We start from the raw sequence: 23,789 nt of genomic DNA, 5'->3' as shown, positions 1-23,789 counted from the left end.
TTTGTCTCCATGAGTAGAGTAAAGGTGTCCACATTAATGTTTTCCATATACATAACTGTTCCAGGACAATTATTAAATGTCTTCCTTTCCCTGTAGATGTGTAAATGCCAACTTTATCATAAATCATGTCATAATGAAGTTTCTGTCCATGTTTGGGCCTATTTCCTGGGTTCTCCAGAGAACACAAGCTTGCAAGTCAGCCAGACTTCAGTTCCCATCCCAGGGAACTTCTTACATCTTAAATAAGAAGTATTTTTCTATCATGACCAGTTAGTTACAAGTTAAGCTTACCTGGGGGTTAGTCTGTGGCACAATGGTGGCATCAAAGACCTGGCCTTTTCCTCTGCCAGAACCATTTGTCCACAGTGTTTCCTCCCAGCACATGTTTGAGGTTCTGTGTATTATTACATCCAAAGTAGAAGAGGCTTCCCAATTTAACTTCTGGTCTCAGGTTGTATAGAACCACAGAGATAGTGTGTATTCAAATGACAAGCTCACATGCCACCGACTCAGGGTTATGAGTTCTTAGGGTCCATTCACTGCTGAGTTTCAAGACAGACAACTTGCCTTGCAGCTCCTTGTGGGGAGCAAGTGTTATCATTGCTAGTTTACCTGCCTCTGGATGAAGCCTGTGAGGACACAGATTTACACAGGGATCTCACATTAAACTCCTCTCCTCAAGTGAGGTTTGAATTTCTTTCTTTGCCCCCTATGAACCTTGAGGCAGTAAAAAGCAAATCTGGAATTTACCCTTCAATGAAAGCTTGTCTTGTTTACATCCCTGGCTTCCCATTTTCACTTAGTTTCTTGAATTTTGAGTATTCTTTGCTTTCTTAGGGCTCAACACATATTTAAGAGGACTTCTTTTCTGGAATTTGCAGTTGGTTTTCAGTGGGAGGGTTAGTCAGTGTATCTAATCCTCCAGTCTATGATACAGAAGCTAGCTAAATTAGTTTTTAAAATTGTTTTATGTTTTATCAATTTTGCCTAAAGGTTTGTTGGAGACTGAACCATTGCAAGGAAGAGATGAGGATGCAGTAGCCAATGCTGAATTCTCTAGCATGCTCTCTGAAGAAGAGAAGGAAGAGTTAAAGGCAGAATTAGTTCAGGTATGTTTAGTAATCTTATTGTGGCTATTTCTATCTTTAGTTTGTTATAGGCCCCATATTGCAATTATGTTGTCTTTCATTTAATAAAATGTAATAAGTGAGTACATTGCCAGATGATTTTTTTTTTCCCCAAGGTATTTTTATAGTGCCAATGTTCTTTACCTGTTGGTCACAAGTAGTAAATGAATGGCTATGCTATTTAATCAACAATAATAATTAGTGTTAAATAGCCACTTCTTTTTAGTATTGAGATGCTGTGGGAATGATAAATCATTCAAAAACCTGATGGAACTTATTTAAGAGTATGCAACTCATGTAAGTTCCTTTTTAGGAGTAATTCTGGCTTTAGGTCAGCAACTTAACAAAGCCTTTGAATTTTTTTTTAAATGAAAAAGTCAATCATGGAAGTGACTGAATTTGTTCTTTTGCAGAAGAATAAAGCTCTAGGGTGGAGAAGAAAGCTATAATTAATTGAGGCTTAACTAGATCTTGCCTAGCTATTGTGGGACCTGTCCTGGAACGGAGGAGGATACTGTTCTCATCTGAGTATAACCCTTTGCCAAGCCCTTTGTTGGCAGTGCCCACTCAGCCTTGCATGTGCTGCTGAGGAGCTTTCCTTTCTAGGAGTGGGCTGGAGAAAGGGCTTGTAGTACAGAGTCAAGCAGCAGGACAAAAGGGACAGAGGCTAGGGTTCCCTCCCCCTGTTCTGTTCCCAGTCCACAGGGAACATCCCGTTCCCCTGGAAGCAGGGCTTTGCCTTCCTACTCCAACCTTTACACAGGTTCAGAATGCAGATTTGAGTCCCACTGTACCCTCTCCTACTTTGTCTACTCTGTTCTGATGGGGTGCATTCTGACAGCTCATTAAAATAGTATTTTTCAGGTGCTTTTACGAGACACACTTGAAATTATTGCATTAATATTGTTTTAGGGCTGGAGGCATGGCTCGAGTGGTTGAGCATCTTCCTACCAAGTATGGAACTCTGAGTTCACATCCCAATACTGCCAAAATTAATAATAATAATAATAGTATTAGTTATAGTAACTATTTCAAGGTTTATTGTGTTTTTATTTATTTATTTGTTTTTATATATTTTTGTTTTTTGAGACAGGGTCTTGCTGTATAGGCTGACCTTAAACTCACAATGTAGCCCAGGTTGGCCTAGAACTAGTGATCCTCCTGCCTTAGCCTCTTGAGTGCTGGATTATAGGTGTGTACTTCTATGCTCAGCTGTAAGCTTCATTTCATTTTTAATAGACACATAATAATTGTGTTGTTACCATTGTACTATTGTGGTATGCATCTGTAAATGTATATAGTATGTCGTGATCAAACCAGGACAATTAACATATCCATCACCTCAAACATTTATCCTTTCTTTGTGGTGAAAATATTGAAAACCTTTACTTCTAGTTATTTTGAAATATATAATACAGTATTGTTTACTATATTCCCCCAATGGGCAGTGGAGCATCAGAACTTGCTCCTCTTATCTAACTGTGATTTTGTACTATTTGACCAATCTCTCCATATTTCCATCTTTTCCCTACCCTCCCCAGACTCTGGTAACCATTGGTAACTGCTGATCTGTGTACCTCTGTACTTCTATGAGGTCATCTCTTTTAGATCAAACGAATTAGTGCAATCATGTGAAATTTTTTTTTCTTTACCTGTCATTGAAATAATTTCATTTTAAAATAAAAGAGCATCTTGTTCTTCTGGAGCAACCAGAAATGATTTCAGTAAGCACAGTGTCTCAAACAGAATATCCTGGTTCTTTCACTGGGTCTGCATATGGCTGCTGATTGGACACACATACGAGAGTGCACAGACCAAAGTTGGCCTCAATGGATAATGAAATAGCACCACATATTGTCCTGGCCCAAAATTCTGGTTCATGACCTGTTCATGTCAACTGTGGTGTCCAAAGTTATGTTCTGCAGACTGATTAAAATAACTGACTCTAAGCTAAAACTTAAATCCTTTGCTGGAAGAGTTCCAGTTTAAGTTCAAGCACAACTTCTGTAACAGAACAACTGCTGTAATACCAACTGCTATAAGATGTCTTCATTTGGTCTGGGTTCTGGAATTATCGGAATGTTCATCCATTCATCCATCAAAGTATTTTGAATTTGTGAATTCTGTATATTCTAAACGTTCAACAGTGAGCATGTATTTACTTACATAATTAAGAAAAAGTAAGCACTGGTTTTAAATGATGCCCCCTGAATATAAAATGCTAGCAGCATTTTCAGAAATGCCTGTTTATTTGGCCACAGACTGAGCTTCCAACTAGTTTCATTTTTAAGACTTTTGGACTCTGCCTTCTGAAGATAACACCAGACTTTATAACTGTTCAAGTTACCTGGATTCATATTTTCATCCTTCAGAATGCATTCACCTTTAGTGTTTCCTGTCTCTTATTTCTGGGTTCTTCAGAGATGAAGAAGTACATGTTGCCAAAGTTGACATTGTGACTTAGAGGCACTGGGCACACCTGCTGCCCCAGGCCAGTGAAAATCCAAGCAGGTTTATCTATAATGTTTCCTCTTCATGTTTCCATTTCTTCTCCCATGACTCAGGCTACCTCTGCTTTCTGCTTGTTCTTTTCCCAAATCTGCCTTTCCTGCTCTTTTACACATGCACTTGTAAGCATACATACACAGGAAATGAGGTTCCTTTCATATCGTGTGCATTCAGACTTCACCTCCAGTACTAGGGTTCAGTGATAACAAGGACACAAAGAAATCCATCTCAGAAATCTCGTCTCTGACCTTATGAAGTACTGAGTCATCCTTTAGACAACTCAGCAACTCTGTCTCAATTCTACAGACATTTTTTTCTGGGCCCTTAGTCTAAAGTAATTCTCCTCTGTGTCAGAGGGAAGATCCTACTGGGTGTATTAGCCACTTGAGTACTGAGATTTCTAGAGTTCAGTCTATTGGATGACTGCCTTTGTATCAAGCACTCATGTGTGGTCATGATTTCAGGGGTGGCAAGATCTTTGTGTGTAAGTAAGAACTTCTTATTTCCGATTGCTTTTCGGAGTCTTGAATGTGCCAGGTATCCAGACTTTCCTTTGGTACATCCCTCTTCTTAGTTCCCTCATATCTTCCCATTGCCCTCTGGCTATGCTGGATCCCCCTCAATAATTTTGCTTCCCCCCCACCCAGTTCCTTCACTGACTTTTTAAAATGGTCATTTTGTTTTGGTTTCTTTTTAATTTTTTAATTTAATTTTTATTAGTATAAATTAATTGTACAAAGGTGTTTCTCTCTAACATTTAAAACATGAATATTTAATATAATGTACTTTAACTAAATTCACCCCATCTATGTTCCTCTTTTTTTAAGCCTCCTTCTTACACTGCCTTGTTGTTAATACCTCAGTGAGGATTCCCTAAGCTTTGGGCAATCTCACAACTCCGTTCACCCATATTCACACATATTTTTGTGTGCTTATGAAGTACTGGAGACAGGAAGATTTCTCCTGGTGGGAGATATAAAATAAGACAATAATGTCTTTATCACTTTATCTTGAATGAACTCACCATTTTAAAAGAGAAATCTCTTTTAACACAATTTGATCTATTTAGCTAGAATTATTTTACAATGTAAGCAAGCATTTATATTTGTGAATGCCAAATGCATTTATATAAATCCTATTAGTCTATCAAGAAGTATGATTTCATTTCAATTTGTTCTGTCCCATTATCAACTGCTTTTGTTTCTCTCTCTTTCTCTCTTTCTCTTTCTTAAAATAAACTTGATAAGTAACTCTTGTTACAGTCATTCCATGTTCACTTTGATTTCACTAAGCTACATTCTATGCACAGCATCCCATAATATGTTTTGGCTTTTAGGATAGAGTGTTGGCACAAGAGCTGTCAATTTGTGATTATATAACAATCCAATGCTGCCAATATCCCTTAGATAAAATGGCTCAAGAAAAATAGGTATTTATAGGAGTAGGAAAAATACCAGACAATGTTATCAAATAGGCAAAGCCTATTTTCATTCTCCCTGCATCTCTTTTCAGCTCTTTCCTCTTCATTTTGTGTGAAGTTCTCCAAGAACATACAGTGCCCTCAAGCTCCTGCCTCTTAGGTTTGCAAAGAGTTGGCTTAGGTTCTATACTTTCTCTCCCCCTTTCTTCCTCAAAACCTTCATTCTTTCTGGACTGAGCTAGTGAACAGCTCATAAACACGTTCATAACCAAAAGTTTTATCATTATAGCCCTCCCAAATGGTGTCTGCATTAAATTTTAGTTCTCGGTGACTCAGTGAAAGGCAACAGTAACCAGAAAGGACAGCCTTGAGATGGTATGTGTTAGACAGCAAATACTAAACATAAAGCTGATGATTAATGGTTTATCAAAGAATTTCTTCTGGGCTTTAGTAATAAATTTCATGTAATCTAGCAGGTAAAATAGAAAAATTAACCTTAACAGTACAACATAAATTTTATATTGAAGTTAATTCATTAACCAATTAAGCTTAATTCACTTTTTTCTGCATTTTTATCAAGGAAAGTTTATTCAACATAAAATTACTATTTCAAAGTGAATAAACACAACATTGTATAACCACTACATCAATCTGGTTCCAAAACATAAATTTTTTCACCCTAAAAGGAAACCACTTACACTAAGCAGTTGCTTTCCATTCTGCCTCCTCCAGTCTCTGACAACTACTCTGTACTCTGACTGCATGGATTTACCTATTCTAAGTATTTCATATAAATGGAATCATATGATATATGACCTCTTGTGTCTGGCTTCTTTCACTTAACCTGATGTTTTCAAGATTCATACATGTTATAGTATTGTCAGAACTTCATTTCTTTTTATGCTGAATAATACTCTATTTTATGTATATACTATAGTTTGCTCATCTGTTCATCCTTTCAGGGCCATTTGAGCTGTTTCCACCTGTCAGCTACCATGAATAGTATTGCTGTGAACATGTGTGTTCTCAGTCCGCTGGGGTATAGACATAGGACTGTAACTGCTGGGCCAAATGGTTATCCTATATTTAGTTTTAAGAAACCACCAGATAGTTTTCCAAAATGGACGAATCATTTTATATTCCCATCAGCAATGTACAAAGGTTCCAATTCTTCCACATCTTTGCAAGTGTTGACTTATTATTTTCTTGTTCTCCATAAATAACTGAGTTTAAATAACTAATCTTGGGCATAAGTGTTCATCCTACAAGTAGATCTTCTAGGGAATCAAGAAATCAAAGAATCACACTACTCAGTTCTAATGAAGAAATAATTGAATTTAAATTTAATGAGAAAGGATTTATCAAATACTTTAATCAATTAACATGATTTGCCTGTACCTTGATCTCATTCCAAATTTGATGTAGCTAATTGAAGTACTTACAAAATAGAGTTTCCACATTGCTGCATCAGATATCTGGGGGCACTTGTTAAATAACGTAAGTTATCTGGCCTCCATCAATTTGAGATATCAGAATCTCAGGATATTAAAAAGAGGGACATACCTAAGAATCTACATTTTTCTTGTGCTCTCTGGGTTACTCTTTTATGAACTGAAGTTGAGAGCCACTTGTGTAACTAAACTCCCCAAAATCTTGTCAAATGAAGAATTGAATTTCACCACCATCACAAGTTAAAATATTTGTGATTAAAGATCTTCCTGTTGTAACAGGACCTTTGGCTCTATAGAAGTAGTTGGCCATTTTGAATCTTGAAAGTTCATATAATTTAAGATTGTTCTATTTTCTGAGAATTTCTTAATAAGTTTTTGGGCAAGTAGTTAGTCTTTGGTAAATATGCTAAAAGCTTTGAGAAATGAAACTCTTATATTTTAAGACTATTGTTTCAATTTATAACCTGAGTATAATAGAACCAACTAATTAACCAAGCTCATATCTCCATCACTAGAAATCTCTTTCCCACAACTGCCATTTAAAGTGTGCCTACATTTAAAAATTATTAGGTGTGGGACTTCGTGTTTCTTTCTTTAGGATGATAAGTTAGTCATTTTCCCATCTCTGTAACAAGATACCTAAGTTAATCAACTTATAAGAAGGAATGATTTATTTGAACTATGGTTTTAGAGGTTCTAATCCATAGTCACTTAGCCATGTTGCTTTGGGCTGTGGCAGCACAGTACATCATCATGGGAGCATTTAGCAGAGGAAGCTGCTCACCTCATAGTGGTCAAGAAGCAAAAAAGTGAAAGAAAACGAGACCAGCATCCCAGTATCCCTTTCAAGGGTGCATCCCCAATGACCTAACTTCCTTCCTCGAGGCTCCACCTCCCAAAGATTCCATCACCTCTTAATAGTGCCACAAGCTAGTGACCAAGCCTTTAACACATGGGTCTTTGCACTCCAGATCCAAACTCTAGCAGATAATGTTAGGTAAAGTGGTCACTTCAGTGTTTCCATCACTTTAGGGGAATCAAAATTTCATTAAAAATCTAATGAAAACTGAATCCTTTACTTTCTCCCCTCATAATAAATAAATAACCACTGCTCTCCCTTGTAATCTTTAACATATTTCTGGGGTTCCACAGACATGAGGTTGTAAACATTAAGTTGTTTAAGCCTTTTTCTCCTTTCCTACTTCAGTAAGTTAAATTTTTTCCCATTCTTTCTTGTAACAGTAGAAACTACAGCAATATCCAATGTACCAAAAACAAAACAAACAAACAAAAACCTACCCAACTCCCAGGAATTTCAGTTACTCTAAATGAAAGAAAACAGAAAAAATCTTTCTAATAAAGAATAAAAAGAGACATAAAGCCCAAGCATTCTCTGTGGTAAAAGAACAAGAGCTACAACTATAGGAAATATGAGACAGCAAATGAAATGCAGGAAGACACATTGACAAAAATGAAAAGTGGAATATGGCAAGATAGAAAAGAATAGAGAGGGGATGATTTTAAAATAATAATGTGTTCTCATGTAAGGAAGAGACTCAAAGAATTATTCCCATGGCTGGTCCCGTGTGTCCTCCTTTTGTAGTTATTAGGATATGCATGCATCCAAGAACATGTTTAAAAATTTAATGCATATAAAAAATGGATGATGTTAAATTGTCAGAACATCTTGTTGACATGAAAAAATCGCAAGGTATTGTGCTTTCTTAAGGTGCAATTTAAGATCCTTCTCATTCAGTCCCTCTGCCTCTTTTCCTTAAGTGTGAATTTGAATATTTACTACTGGAGGCAGCTCTGTGACAGAGCACATGTTAAACATGCATGAAGCCCTGATTTCAATCCCCAGCTTGCCAAACAAACAAACAAACAAAAATAAACCAACAACAAAAATTCACAATTCACAACAGGAGTTAATTCCTGCTTGTTCACCATTGGGGCAAATCTTCCTTGCTTTAGTGAAAAGACTATTTTTACAAAGGCCTACACCATTCTTGAGTGGCTTCAGTCTCTGGTGACCCAAGGAACACATTTGCAAGATGATGATGAGTGGAGTTAGGGATATGGGCTTTGCTCAGAAATAGAGGGACACTGAATGTAAATGAGACACTCTCCTCCTTTAAAACAACAGCAACAAAAAGGAATCTAGAGGTCTAGGAATATGCTCAGTGGTAGAGTGCACCATAGGATGTGTAAGGGCCCAGCACCACACACACACACACACACACACACACACACACACACGCATGCACATATGCACACACGCACTGGGTACACACAAAGTGTAGAAAAGTGTCAGACTTTTATTATCTCTGTGTATGTGGGATACCACCAGAGTTCCAATGATTGTTTTCTCTGGCTTGATAGTCACAAGTACTTATATTTTTCAGAAAGCAAAATATGAATTAAGCACAGTTACCAATGCAATACATATAGGGCATCTATACAGTCAATATAAGGTATGACAACCAGTTCAAATCAGACTTCCTGGAGATTCAACTTAGTTTTACAGGATAGAAAAATGCTCTGAATGTTTTATACAACTCATTTGTTAGAAATTACATTTGCAAGAGCAATTTTTTGAAATGAAGAGATCTGTTTTTCTGCAGCGGAGGGGTGAGGAGAGGTAAGTGGCGTGTCCACACAGAGCCCTGTAGACGAATGTTCATGGCAGCTTTATTCATATTAGCCAAACCCAAATGTCCTTCAGCAACAAATCAGTAAGTCCACTCAATGGAATATTGCTCTGCAATGGAAAGAAAAGAACCCTTGCAAGTGCAGCAACATGGATGAACCTCAAATAATTATGCTGAGTGAACAAAGCAATGAAAATGCATGTATATTGTGTAACTCATATGTATAAAATTCTAGAAAATGCAAACTAACTCTAGTAAAAGAAAGAATGTCAGTGGCTGCTTTTGATGGGGAAGAAGAGGGGCAGAGAATTACAAAGAGCAACTAGGAGGTGATTGGTGTTTCCTTCCTTCATTGTGGTGATGACTGCACAGGTGGTAAATGTATGAAAACTTACAAATTGTCTACTTCACATTTACTGTAGTATTGGGGTTTGAACTCAGGGCCTCATATTTGCAAGGCAGGCACTCTACCACTTGAGCCATGCCTCCAGCCTGTATGCAGTTATTGCACCATCAGCAAAATAAAACTGTTCAAAAAAAAACAACCCAAGTCATTCCCTTACATATATCCTCTCCTTCTTTGTCTCCTTGGAGACACTAGATAAGAAAAAGCACAATGTCAAACAAATTTATTCATATACCAGTATAGTTACCGGTGGTTGGCAAAAAGTAGGCACTAATTAGTGACACATGAAAAGAAGTTGTTTTATAAAGTAAGGTGTATATTATAAAACCAATTTTTGTTCGTTAAAACTAAAAATCTGACTTCTAAATTGAGATACTAGACTATCCTATATGGAAAGTTTTGGTGATCACCAGACATAAGACTGTATAAACAGGATTCAGACAATTTTAGAACACTGTTAGCCTTTGACATGTACTTTTCATTTGATCTGACATTCTGCCACTATTTGTTTCCCTTTTACCTAAAGCTAGAAGACGAAATTACAACATTACGACAAGTTTTGTCAGCAAAAGAAAGGCATTTGGTTGAGATCAAACAAAAACTCGGCATGAACCTGATGAATGAATTGAAGCAGAACTTCAGCAAAAGCTGGCATGACATGCAGACCACCACTGCGTGAGTATGGCAGTGAGAGGATTTTTTAAAAACTTAAGGGAGCCTGCTACCTTGCCACTCTTCTGAGTTTTTTGTTTGTTTTTCCTACAAAGCTGATTTTGTACTTGGAGCTAGGGAAAAATATTTTCTCAAAAAGCAAAGCAAAGATATGAATAATCATTAACTGTGATCATAATTCTTTATAAAGAAGATTCATAAAATAAAACTGTGGACTAAAACTCTTAATTCTATTGGGATTACTTTTATGGAATTTTATGGCTTAAATATTTTTCTCTTTATTCTATGGTTTATTTTGTTCTTGTTATTTGTTTTTCTAGTTGAGGAGTGAAAGAAACTTTTATTGGTGGCCAAGAGCAGAAGTTAATGATAAATTTGCAAATCAACTCTTCAGCCATTGGTGTTGGGAAGGTTACAGCTATAGGGTAAAAAACATAATAATGGGGCGGAGTAGGCATGTCTGTTCTGGGAATGGGCATAGATTTTTCTGGGAGTCAGGGACCATCTCTTTTGGCTCTTTTTATGGTTCTTTCTGTCTCATCATGGCAGCTGTCAACTGTCGTGACACTGGTATGTCATTTAGTATGCAGATTATGAAGTTAGAGGTTGTCTGGGATCACCCTGCAGCCATCGTAGGTCTAGGTAGTTTGGACTAATCCACTTGAAGAGGAACTTCTGGCCTACAAGCATCTTTGGCTGGCACCATAGCAGGGCAGTGCTTTGCTTTTAGTGTTAGCTATTTCTTAGAACACAGGACAGGGAATTCTGAACCAGTATATTTTTGAAGAGCTTTGGGCTCAGACAAAGTTCATCATTGTGAATTTCCTGTTCTGTTCATCAGTGAACAATTCAGAAGTGTTCACAAACTTTTAGGAGACAACGCAGGGCATTGTTTTCACAAAACCAGTTGGGAAATAGTGGCTAAGGTCAGGTGTTTTACAGTCCTGGGATCAAGCATCTCACAACAGGGATGACTTACATGAAGAAGAGAACATTGATATAGAAGGTTAGATTCAGGTAAACAACCTGAAAGTAACCAGTTCAATGGATTCCACTTGTCCAAGAGAAAGAGGCCTTTTGATTGTGCATGCTGCTTAATGAGTTACTTGATGCTCTCAAGCTGGGACCGTGCTCTTATGATTGTCCAGTCTTGGTTCTTGCACACATAAACATACGCTTATCTGAGCATTTTACTGGACTTCTTAGTGGCCCAGACAGTGCTTGTCTGGGAGGAATTCCAGCTCCCTCATGGTCTGCTACTGTGAGGAGCCCATTGAGGTATCAGTCAAACGTTGAGGCTGTAGGTCACAGGGGTTCTTCAGGTGCTGGAGAAGAGGCCAGGTTAAGGCTACTAGAGTCCTGATGTAGGGATCTCGGGTGACAGATTTTAGTCTGGTGATACTGGGTTAGTCAGGAGGTAGAAAACTATTTAGAGGACTTATATTGAAGACAACTGGAAGAAACCAATGATAATGCTGAATTTTACATGTACCATGTGATCGTGGAAACAGTGACGGCTAAGAAATTCTCTCACTCTGTGTTCCAGGAAACATCTCACTGCAAAAGCCTTCCTTCTCTATATGCCTTGCACGTGATCCTTGTTTACCTGTGACAAAAAACACTCAGACCCTCCTAATAATTCCCATTCTTTCCCTCATAAGTGACTAGATGAAATGTTTTGTCCCCTTTGATCATTGAGAACAAAATCCAAATTGTTTGGTTCAGCTTCTCTCCCTCCCCCAAGGACCCTCAGCTTTGGCCACCCTCAGCCTGAGTCAGTATACAGCCTGGCCTAGGGTGAGACATTTCCAGGTCTCTTATTATTTGCTTTTAAGTATTTATTAAATACATTTTTCTTCACTTTTCCTCATAAAAATTTCAAGTAGGCAGGTATTTTTCCTCAGAATACTTGACACTCACTGTGATTTGCTATCAAAATGGTTGACAGCTTTTGTACAAGACATATTGGCAATTAATTCCAAAGAAAAGACTGAGTCTCTCATCTTTTGAGATTTACTTTTAATTACTCTTCTAGAGAATATTTAAAGCTGGACTTAGACCAACAGAATGTTTTTGTCCTGCCATACTCTTACTTTGTATAAGGGAAGGTATGAGTAACCATGCTTTTATTGGGTTACATTTTAAATTATGTGAAATTTTGGGCTGGGAGCATTGCTCAGATATGATCCTTCTGACCTCTTCCTCTCAAGTAGCTGGGATTACAAGCATTAGCCACTATACCTGGCCTTGCTTCTGCTCTTCATTGCGGTCTCCAGGCTTCGTGTCACACTGGTCTGAACTTCCTGTGATGCGTAAGAACGAGGTAGGATCATTTCACTGACCTTCTGCTTACTGAGCATAAGACACATCCAAATGCGGGGCAGGGCAGTTCTGCTCCAGAAGAGAAGGAGAAAGAGTAGGGAGTGTCTGCGCAGGATACGTCCTTGTGTCCACTGTGCTTACGTCTGATGGAGGCAGGCAGAAAGTGGCCTATTCACCCATGAATCCACGCAACCAGAACAAGCAAGATCAAGGAAGACTTCTAGCCTATTCACACAGGAAGAATATGTGGTTGACATTTTCCAATGTTCAAAAAACAAATGGGTGTTGGTAGCCAGGCATTCTACTTACTGTAAGGCTTCTCGTTGAATGACTGGAGCAGATTTATTATTCCCTGAAGTTATGACGCTTACAGAGTAGTCAGGAAGACAGTTTTGTTTTGTTTTGTTCACAAGTTAAGTGATCAGTGTGAAAAGTGATGTGAAGAAAACTACAGTATATTGTAGGGATGTGAAGGAGGAAATTCAGCATTGCTGGATCCTAGGAATGGGTAAGCAGAACTCTGGGTAAGCAGAACTCTGAAGAGCTCAGAATGGAATCAGGCCACGAGGGACAGATGGAGCCTTCTGAGAGGGTGGCACATCTGGTGAAGGCCCAGGCAGGAGAGAAGGCTCCTGCTCTTAGGGGCAGCATCCAGTTAATTAGTGGTGGCAAGATAGAAAGGAGTGGCGGGGTTCTCTGTACAGGGCCTATTGTATCAGTTAATAGAGTTATTGTTTATCAACAGGGAATAGAAAGCCACTAAAGGGGTCCTAGCCAGCCAATTATTCAAGTGTTAATGAGTGTCTATCATTAGGAATTATTGCCTGGGGGCTAACCTAGACCCTTAGAATAATAGGATTCAACAAAGATGGACAAGGTTCCTACTCTCATTGAGTGTTGAAAGAGAAAAGAACAAGAAGCAAGTAATGCAAGAAACACGTGAGGAGGTATCAGAAGTGCTGTGGTGGCAGCTGCATGGAATGATGTGCCAGAATGTGACTTGGAAGAGAGGGGTAGAAGCTGCTTGGATCAATTCTCAGGCAGACGGTCTCTGTCCTGGGAAGTTACTTCCCAGCTAAGACTTGAATGACAAAAAGATCCAATCAGGAAATGATCTAGGGGAGAGCTTTCCCGCCAAAGAAAAGTTTCTGCAAAGACCCTGAGCTGAGGTGAGGACTTGCTTAAGAAATCTCTGTGTGTAGAATATAGTAGGAGAAGACCAGACTAAAGCCTCTGGAGCCTCCAATTGGTAATTTTATTCCAAGGGCTTTGGTTGCTACAAGAGGGTTTGAAGCAGAAAGTGACTGGTTCCAATTCACCTTTTATAAAAAGATCACTTTGGTTACTTTGTAGAATAGACTATGGAGGGCCATGAGTGGGAACTGGAGAATTGCGTATGAGACAGTTGCACTACTTTGGGTAGGTGATGATGTGAGGGAAGAATCACGGAAGAGGTAGGATTAGAGGTCAGTCTGACAGGACTTCCCAATGGCTTAGAGGTGGATGAGAGGCAAACAGATTAAATGTGACTCTGAGGTTTTTGTTTGGGCTATTGGTTGAGTGTTAGTACTGTTCACTCATGGGAGCATGTTATTGTAATTTAGCCCATGGCTAAGACTTAATTGCTTGGGTTGAAATCGAAGCCTTGCTGTGTCCATGAAATGAGACTATAGGTAGTGAGGACTTAATGGATTAGTATTTATTTGCAGTGCTAAGGATTGAACCCAGGGCCTTGCAGATGCGAAGCAGGTGCTCTACCACTGAACTATATCCCTAGCCCTCCATGAGTTAATACTTTGCAGTGATTGTTTGCTGGTGTAAGAAAGACTGAGAAACAAATCTGGAGAGAAAAAAGAATCCTTTTGGCTATGTGAAGTCTGGGCTGCCCAACAGACACACAAGTGTATACATGGAGAGGGTAACTCAGGAAAAGTTAAGGGCTGACAGAAATGGACTTGGGAGAGTCATTTGCCTTTTTGATGGCGTGGAAAACCATAGGACTAAGTAAATTTCCCTAGGAGATTTTTTAATAAAGCCAAATGATCATGAACTCACTAACTTTCAGGAATGAAGTGGACTTTCCTTTGTAGGGAAGAGAATCAATCCCTTTCTTGAAGAGGAGGTGTGAGTATATCAATCACATAATTTCATGAGAGGGTCTTTCTCCCTTCTTTCTTGGCTGCTGAAGGAAAGGGGAGGGTCTTGATCATATCTTGGGAGGAGTGGTAGCAAAATCTATTTCCCCCTGAATTAATTAAATCCCAGCTCTCTTAGTGTTCATGACTCCCATTCCAGGAAGAGATCTACACCTCAAATGATGAAAAATTGGACATGAGGGAATAATGAACTGTGGCTGGGTTAGTTGGGTAGAATTAGATTTCAAAGCACTAAAAACAATTTCAGCTGTCAGAGGATGTGTGCGATTCCCAGAGGCAACACTTTGCATACTGATTAAGCAATCATGACCTATTTAGTTTGATTTATAATGAAAAGAAAAATCTATGGTATGTTAACGACAAATTTGGGCATATTTTACTCTGCAGTTGGATTCAAATTGGAATAGGACCCAATGAGTAGGAATAATTATATAGCTGACTCAAATTATCTCCTTTATAGAAACAGTCCAGGAATACAGAAGCAGGTCAAGGGATCATCTGTGTGCAGGGTTGATTGTTATACTTATTCTGGTCAGTTTTTTTACATACCTAGACTTGAGAGAATCTAAAAATACATTAAAAATGCCCTCTCCTTTTTTGTTTTCTATTTATTTATTTTTTGGTGGCACTGGGGTTTAAACTCAGGGCCTTATGCTTGCAAGGCAGGCATTCTTAGCACTTGAGCCACTCTGCCAGCCCTCATTTTTTGTTTTCTGCTCCATTTTTATAATTATCCTTAGGCTTCAAGGAGGCAGGGGGAGATGGGTGGTGGACGGGAGAAATCAGATCTCTTCTATGGGTAAAAGAATTCAGTATCAAGGGGTTGGCTGGAGGCATGGCTCAAGTGGTAGTAACCAAAAGACCCTGAGTTCAAACACCAGTACTTAAAAAGAGAAAAAAAAAAAAAAAAGCGAGAATCAGGAAACACAACCTTGTTGTGGGCTGTTGAAACCCATATGGTTCATTTATTTATTCAGTGTTGTGCTTTGTGAACCCATGAAACTCTCCCACTAATAAATCCCTCTGAGTTATACCACAGGCCAAATGGTAGATCTACCCAGGGCAGAGGGTTTTTGAAAAGAATTTAAACTATTCCATCTTTTTGAAAAGCTTAATAACTTCATCCCACATGAAGAGGAGTAAGGTCCCAACATGTAGCATTTAAGAGGTGCCAGTGCTTGAAAACTGAAGTTTAGTTTATGATTTATTTATTCTTTGATGCTGTGCTTCTAAGACTTCCAGGCCATTGTGGTCAGGAATGATTATTACTTCTTTTTATGAAAAACCCCTCATAGCACAGTTGAGTTCAGAAATGTCAGTAAAGATTAAAGACCTAATTTAAAAAGATGTACATACCCAGTCTCATTCTTTGTACCTTTAGGCTTTCATCATATTACACAAAGCAGGAAGTAGATTCTTTTTTCTTGATCCAAGTGGTAAATTTGTTTTTTGATAACATGCTTAGGGAACTTTTGGAAGAAAACAATCCTAAATGGGTTTTGTATCCTTGGAGAAGTGCTGCATATGCAACTATTAAAGGAATGCGTTCTTTTAAATCTCATAATAGGAAATATATTCATGCTATGAAATATTTTTCTTATAAAAATACTGATGAATTTTTAATTTTTTAGTTGTGCATAGAAAAATTACTTAAGTGGAAACCGGCTAATGTTCTCTCCTTTTGATTATTAGCATTTCAGATTAGGTAGTCATGACAAGAGAAATTTGTGTGAAAAGTAATAGATTGCTATTTGATTTGCAAGGGAAGGTCCTGTGGAGAAATCTTCTGGAGATTCCCTGAGTGTGGCCCAACAACTAACCTATGCTGGCTGCTAAATGCTAAATACTCCAGCCATACTGAATTTGCAAAAAGTAAAGCCTATTTTCCTGTTGACTTTCCTTAAAAACTAGGCAGTTTATTTGTACTCAAAACAACAGCAAAAAAAACCAAAAAAGTGCCAGTAAATATTCCTAGGTGAGTTAGTGCATATGAAGTACTCAACAAATGTTAGCCACTACTGCTGTCATAATAATACCTTTGCAAAGGCACTGTTCCTCCAGAGATCACGTGTGAGCATTACCGGAAGTACAGCCCCCCACCCCCAGCTCAGAGCTGGAATATCTTTAGAACACAGCAGGGCAAATTTTCCTTCCCTCACTTTAAGGCCTCAGTTGTTCTCCAGAGTTAGAAAGTTCATACCAGAAACTCTGGCTCTGCACCTGCAGCTAAAGTCAGAGAATTAAACTGGATATTACTATTTTCTTTTGGCTGCCATGTGGGCCTTGCTGTGGTTTATTCAGGCACTGGAGATAAAGTGATGATGAACAAGAGGTGGCTTCAAACCTCAGGAAGTGCAGGCAGATCATGGAGACAGATGTAAAAACTGTAATTGCAACATGATGAAAAGACATTTTGAAAGAGCTGTGCAAAGGAGAGTGTGGGAACACAAACGAGAGGCTCAGAGCTCAGACTTCTTGAAGCATACAGTCCCATGATTTCTGCCATTGAGTGCATATCTGACAGCATCCCAAGGGCATCATAACATTTCTACCATTACCTAAAGAAAACATAATGTTCCTTGGCTTCATCAGTTGTGTAAAGCAGCAATGGTAAAACCTTTAGTTCAAAATAAAAGATGCTAGGTGCTGGGGGGCAGGGAGGTTGCTCACTGCTAGACCACCTGCTTAGCTTGTGTGAAGTCCTGGGTTCCATCCCCAGCACAATAAATAAATAAGTAATAAACAGGTAAAATAAGAGATACTAGTAATCTAAAGTGCTAAATACTATTTCCACATAAATCACAAGGTTTTCCAGTCAATCAGATTAGTATTTATTTTTCATTATTTCAATATTATTAAACATAGGTTTATATGTTAGAGTTGAAAAAATTGTTTTAGTTATCAGCAGTGCAAACTGTGCCAGGCTCTGTGGCCTAATAAAGAGAGTAAAATGCAATGCACCATTTTCTTTGTGGGTTATCAATGGCCTGAATAGCAGGATCTCTTTTTAAGATTCGGGCTCCTGGCTTCTGGATGGGAATATATATTGCATATTCAATTTTCAAATCAAGTTCAATCCTGACTGCACATGAGATTACAGGTTCTGAACCATACACTCCTGAGGCACCCTTATCTTAGATTGTGGTGTAAGTGGCACTTCTTGGAGCTTTTAAATACTCTGAGCCTGGTTACTATTTTACTGTGTTATTGGTAATCACTTCCCCTTTCATTACTTACCTTCTGGAAATGTCTTTCTCTCAATTATTGATCTCTAAACATGCATGGAAAATGGATTCTGTAATGTGATGGTTAGCCTAAGGAGGAGATGGAAATACGTGAAAAAAAACAAAGTGCATCTTAGAATTCCTGAAATATAATATTACTATTTCTCTCCAGGAACACTGTAGCTGTAGAAAGTTCACCCAGCTCACCTTAGTGTCAGTTGCCTTTGAGGCAACAAGACATTCTGAAGGAATGGGAGGGACTGGGTCCCAGCCGCACTCTGGTCACTGAGGAGCTGCAGGTTTCTTTACGGGTAATCTGAAGGGCTTCAGCTTCAGTGCCCTTCAAATTCAACATTAAATAATCTCTCAAAGAAGGAGTCCTGAAATCCTTAACACTGCACTGAGCCATGCACATGGCTGCATTGCAACACTGAAATTGAAACAGAAGTATAGATGCATTTTTCATTGTGAGGATGTAAATGTTATTAAAACCACACAAAAGTAGTCAGACCTCTGTATATAACCAGTTCCCGTTTTGCTATAGAGGTGTGTTTAAAACACAATGTAGCTAACACTGCTTACAATGTGAGCTCCTTTCTAACCAGATATTTTTAAATTAAGCCATCAAATTCAGAATGTCACACAAGTCTTGAAAAAAGACATCTTTTATCTCAAAATTCAAAGCCTTCTCAAATATATGTTAAACTACATAGACTAGCTTACAAGGAAAATTAAATATTCAGTGTAATTGCAAGAAATCCCAGAAGCAGTGCAAGACTGACACAAGAAGAAATTTCCTTCAGCTGCTGAATAGACTTTCTTCTCTCAGCCTCCCCTGATTCCATTTTCTACCCTGTGCCCTGCCCCCTTTCCCCCTAGAGCTCAGCTCCTTTCTGGTGGCACCCTCCTGGCTAAGACCCCAGAGACCTTTGGCCCTGACTGGACTGAGAAAGGTAGCTTTTACAGCCTTCCTTTAGGGTGCCATTTACTGGAGTCGATATTATACTTAGGACTGGATTACTGACTTGGGGAAGATGGAAGAAATGGAGGGAAAGGGCAGTTCCTCCACAGCTGATTGCATCTGCTAGAAAATCTTCTCAAGGGTGTCAAATACATACACGTGTGATAAGCTTCAGGCAGCTTTGAGGGAACATACCTGGGAGCACCATAAATTGGAAGAAAACAGCATGTATATTTTAAGAATGAAAAAATTTTTAAATCTTTCCAACATTTTGTTTTCTTTTTGTCCTCAAAGTATATATCTGCTGTTCTCCCACTTTATTCATGAACTCTGAGCAATTTCTCATTCATAAAGATAACTCCACTGTCCTTCCTGTCATGCTCAAACCCTCAGGATGGTCATTTTGTCTTGCTCTTGTCATTTGTAGATTCCTGTCAAATCTATCTGTTCCACCCTGTAGTCCACCATACTTCTCTCTTTCTGTTGCCACTACTCCCCATTTGGAGTCATAGAGCAACACCCTTTTTGATGTCATCCATTCATTCATCCAGCATTTATAGTTTCTTCTGTATTCTTCTGCCAAATGCTTGGGACATGAAAATGAATGGCTTGTTTGCCCTCAAGTAGAGACAGTCTAGAGAGTACAAATGGTTATAAACAAATAATCATGCCATTGTATTCCTTAAGATATTTTGGGGAAAAGTCACTATGTTATAATCAGATTATGTGTCCTTATTACTAACTATAAATATTAGAAAAGCAAGTAAAATAAGTACTTGCAATTTGCCTTTTTCTCATTAATTTTACCCAAAATAATGACATAAGCTTAGATTTCCCTTCAAAACCTACACTTTCCAAATGGATGGAACTGGAGAACATCATTCTGAGTGAGGTCAGCCAAACTCAGAAGACCAAAAATCATATGTTCTCCCTCATATGCGGACTTTAGATCTAGGGCAAATGCAGCAATGTGGTTGGACTTGGATCACATGGCAATGGGAGAGCACATACAGGAGATATGGGATTAGGTAAGAAACCCAAAACATGATAGTATTTGATGTCCCCACTACAGAGGAACTAATACAGAAACTTTAAAGTGACAGAGGTCAATATGAGAAGGGGATCAGGAACTAGTGAAAAGGTCAGGTAGAGATGAATTAACTTGAGTTGTAACACATCTGTACATGGAAGCAATGCTAGGAATCTCTCTGTATAGCTATCCTTATCTAAACTAGCAAAAATGCTTTGTCTTTCTTATTATTGCTTATACTTTCTCTTCAACAAAATTAGAGATAAGGGCAGAACAGATTCTGCCTGAAAGCGGGGGTGGGGGGGTAGGGAGGAGAAATGGCCCAAACAATGTATGCACATATGAATAAACGAATAAAAAAAAACCTCTACACTTTCTAGTTTATGTGTCACCCTTGGTAGCTAGAGCTGTCATTGACAGGTGCTGTTTGTAGCATTAATACATGTCTTTAAAAATAACTCTACTTTCTGGGCAGTTTCTTTATTTGTGAAGAAGAGCCCCACACTCAGCTCTGTTTGCATGCATATGGTCTTCCTGAGTTCAGATTCAATGGCCTGACTTTCCCTCTGATGAAGTCATCAGCCCATCATCCCCTGACAGTAAAGGAGACAATGACTTCTGTGCATCCTCTTCTTCCTAAGTCTGTCTAGAAAAGGGGATTTTCAAAGAAGAGGTGAGAAAAAGAAGATGAGTGTTTTATGGTGACCATATTCAAAACTGTGTTGCTTACCACAGTCCCCTTTTACTTCTAGCTACAAGAAAACACATGAAACCCTGAGTCACGCAGGGCAGAAGGCAACGGCAGCGTTCAGCAACGTTGGGACAGCCATCAGCAAGAAGTTTGGAGACATGAGGTATGTGTGAGAACCACAGGAACCCAGCTAACCGAGCGTTGTCTGTTGGCTGGTCTTAACTTTTATTTTTTAATGGATAAAAATGATATTGTGACTAAGACGAATGTTTCTATTGAGACATTTTCTGCTTGAAGGTCAGATTAGGGGACTTGGTCCCAGGGTACCCTTTCCACTAGTAAAAACAGAAGAGAAGAGGGTAATGAGGAAGGGTTTCAAAACAATGCAGCCCATGGTGCATCTTTCAGTCTTCGTTTAATGGACACCTTAAAGTATGCGTTCAGTGACATGTGCTCCATAGAGTATATGCCCAAAATAAACTACTCTAGGTTCCATTTTTGTGTACAACCATGTAGTATAGATTTTTTCTGTGCTAAAACATACATATTTATTCTTTTATACCATTTGGTTCATTCTTCTAGTAGTTCTCTTTCTTCACTTTAGTAATGCATTATGAAGATGTAAGTATTTTTACATCTTCATTTGTAATGACCTTGTTATCCCCCACTACATAATGGCAACCACATTTTCAAACAAACACCTTCCTTTTTATAGTTATTTTCAGTATTTCACTGTTTCATAAAATTAGAGCAAACATGAAAGTAGATTTTGAATTAAAAACCAAGTGTGTTCCTCTCCATGTTTATTTTTATGTTACATACGAGGAAATTATCCTATTAGAGTTATTGCTCTCATATGTTTTGCTTGCTTAAACACCTAATATGCTAATATGCCTTAGGACATCTTTCTTTAGAAATCAATTTCTTTCCTTTTTTGCAGTATTAGGATTTGAATTTAGGACCTCATGCTTGCTGGGCAGGTGCTCTACCATAGAGCCATGACTCAGCTCTTTTATTTTCTTTATTTTTTGGATAAGGTCTTGTGGTTTTTTTTCTGGGCCAGCCTTCTGACTGCCATCCTCCTACCTATGCCTCCCATGTAGCTGGGATTACAGAAATATACCACTACACCAAGCTCATTTGTTGAGATGGGGTCTCACTAACTTTTTGCCCAGGCTGGCTTTGAACCTCAGTCCTCCTTATCTCTGCCTCCCAAGTATCTGGGATTACAGGCATGAGCCAGTGCCCTGCTCAATTTTATTTTTCTCTCTAGAAATCAAATTCATTTTTTAAAGCTTTTCAAGTAAATTTTAAGTTTCTTTTTAAAAATTCCATGTGTGTCTATTTCACTGGGTTCTTAAACCATTATTTATCATCCTGCAACTTTAATACCTGGAGGCAAATCTTTCTATCTTTGTGCTTAAATTATTTTGACTTCAGAAATTGCCGGATTATGTGAAGTGTTCATGAACTGTGTTAACAACCTAAGGATAGAGTTAAGGACATGTGCACAAATCTGAGCAAATTGTTTTATCTTCATTTTTACTGACACCACACTATCAAATACCACACTATCAAAAGTGATTGAAGTTCTTCAGAGGCAGCATGCGATAAACAGGTGAACCCTCTGGATATGGGTTACCCCTGATTTTATATAAATCAAACTTGCAATCATTCCAACAGCACTAACCATCTGTCTAAACAATCCCTTAGACTAGGAAAGTTCCTCTTACCAGCTGTAGCCAAGAAATATATTTTGGCATGTTTATAGGGTTTGTTCTCTACATAAGTAGTTGACGGTTTTCACTTGGACATTGGAGACCTCAGCTCAGTACCGACAACTAGAATGGTACGTCTTCATCTTCACAGCACCTTAGAGAACTGCTGTGGAGCGTGTAGACATGTACTTCCAGACTTGGTGGAGTCTGGAAATTTGCCTGTGTAACTAATTTCCAGGTAACTCAGCTTCAGGAGATCAGGTTCAGAGGAGGATGGGTGAAACTCATCTCACCTGTACCTAGGTGTTCTCATCTATAAAATAGGACTAAGGGGAACAGTGCTGGGCTGGGGCTGGGGCTCTGGGGTAGAAGGCACGCTTTGCATATGTGAGGCCCTTGGTTCAATCTCAGCACTGCTAAAATAAATAAATAAATAAATAAGAGTTGTGATATAAAAGTGGCAGAAGAGAGCCTTGCATGTATTACACACTCAATAAATGCTAGTTTTTAATCTTCGCTCAGTGATTATCTCAGTTACACAGTCACCCCGCATGAAGGAAATTAGGAAGTATCCATTAACAGGAGCCCATTGTATTTTGTAAAGGCTCCAGTCATTAGATTTGTTTGTTTGTTTGGTTGGTTGTGGGGGGATTGAACTCGGGAGTCTTGTGTCTGCTAAGTAGGCACTCTACCACTTGTACCGTGCTTCCAGCCCTTTTTGCACTGGGTTATTTTACAGATGGGATCTGGCATTTTTTTTTCCCAGACCAGCCTAGACTGTGATCCCCCTACTTACACCTCCCATGTAGCTAGAATTTTAGGCACATCTCCATGCCTGGCATATTTGTTGAACTGGGGTCTCAATAACTTTTTGCCCAGACTGGCCTCCAACTGTGATCCTCCTAATCTCTGCCGCCTCTGTAGAATAACTTGGATTGCAAGCATGTAGCCACTGCAGTGGTCATTGTTTTTAAAATAGTGAAGAATTAAGTCTGTGTTGCACATATGTGATGTGTTGACATATTTATGTTCATATTTGACTATAATAGCCAGATTGCACTGACTGCCATTCCTCCTGTTTTAATGTGGCTTTTGTTTTAGCACAGTGGTTAGCCTACTTACCTAAAGTTCTAGACTTTTTATTAATTACTGTTCTGTATAGAACATACAATATCTACATTATTGTATTAGTCAGACTTATGTTGCTGTGACAAAGTCCCTGGCAAAAAAAACTTACAGGGAGAAAGACTGCATTTTGGCTCAGGATTACAGAGGTTTCAGTCCATAGCCCTTTTGCTCTATTGATTCTGGGCATGAGGTGAGGCAGAGCATCATGGTTACAGGAGCATGTGGCAGAGACTAGTCCCCTCATAGTGGTCAGGAAGCAGAGAGTGAGGAAAGGACTGGGAACCAGGTATAATCATCAAAGGCATGCCCCAGTGACCTAAGCAC

The 23,789-nt window shown here is 38.7% G+C and overlaps 1 protein-coding gene across 9 annotated transcripts in view; it reads left to right on the top strand.

Annotated features, from left to right (window-relative positions):
• The window catches only part of Tpd52l1 (TPD52 like 1), a 103,690-nt gene that overhangs the window by 66,698 nt on the left and 13,203 nt on the right, over positions 1–23,789 (top strand). For all 9 annotated transcript variants that reach the window (XM_074075271.1, XM_074075275.1, XM_074075272.1 and 6 more), the window contains exons 2-4: positions 994–1,109; positions 10,090–10,238; positions 20,681–20,782. In XM_074075271.1, the coding sequence (XP_073931372.1) occupies positions 994–1,109; positions 10,090–10,238; positions 20,681–20,782 (367 nt within the window). The remainder of the gene's footprint in view (positions 1–993; positions 1,110–10,089; positions 10,239–20,680; positions 20,783–23,789) is intronic.

This window comes from Castor canadensis, chromosome 1, assembly GCF_047511655.1.
Source record: "Castor canadensis chromosome 1, mCasCan1.hap1v2, whole genome shotgun sequence".
Classification (NCBI taxonomy): domain Eukaryota; kingdom Metazoa; phylum Chordata; class Mammalia; order Rodentia; family Castoridae; genus Castor; species Castor canadensis.
This window is presented reverse-complemented; position numbering and strand designations above follow the sequence as displayed.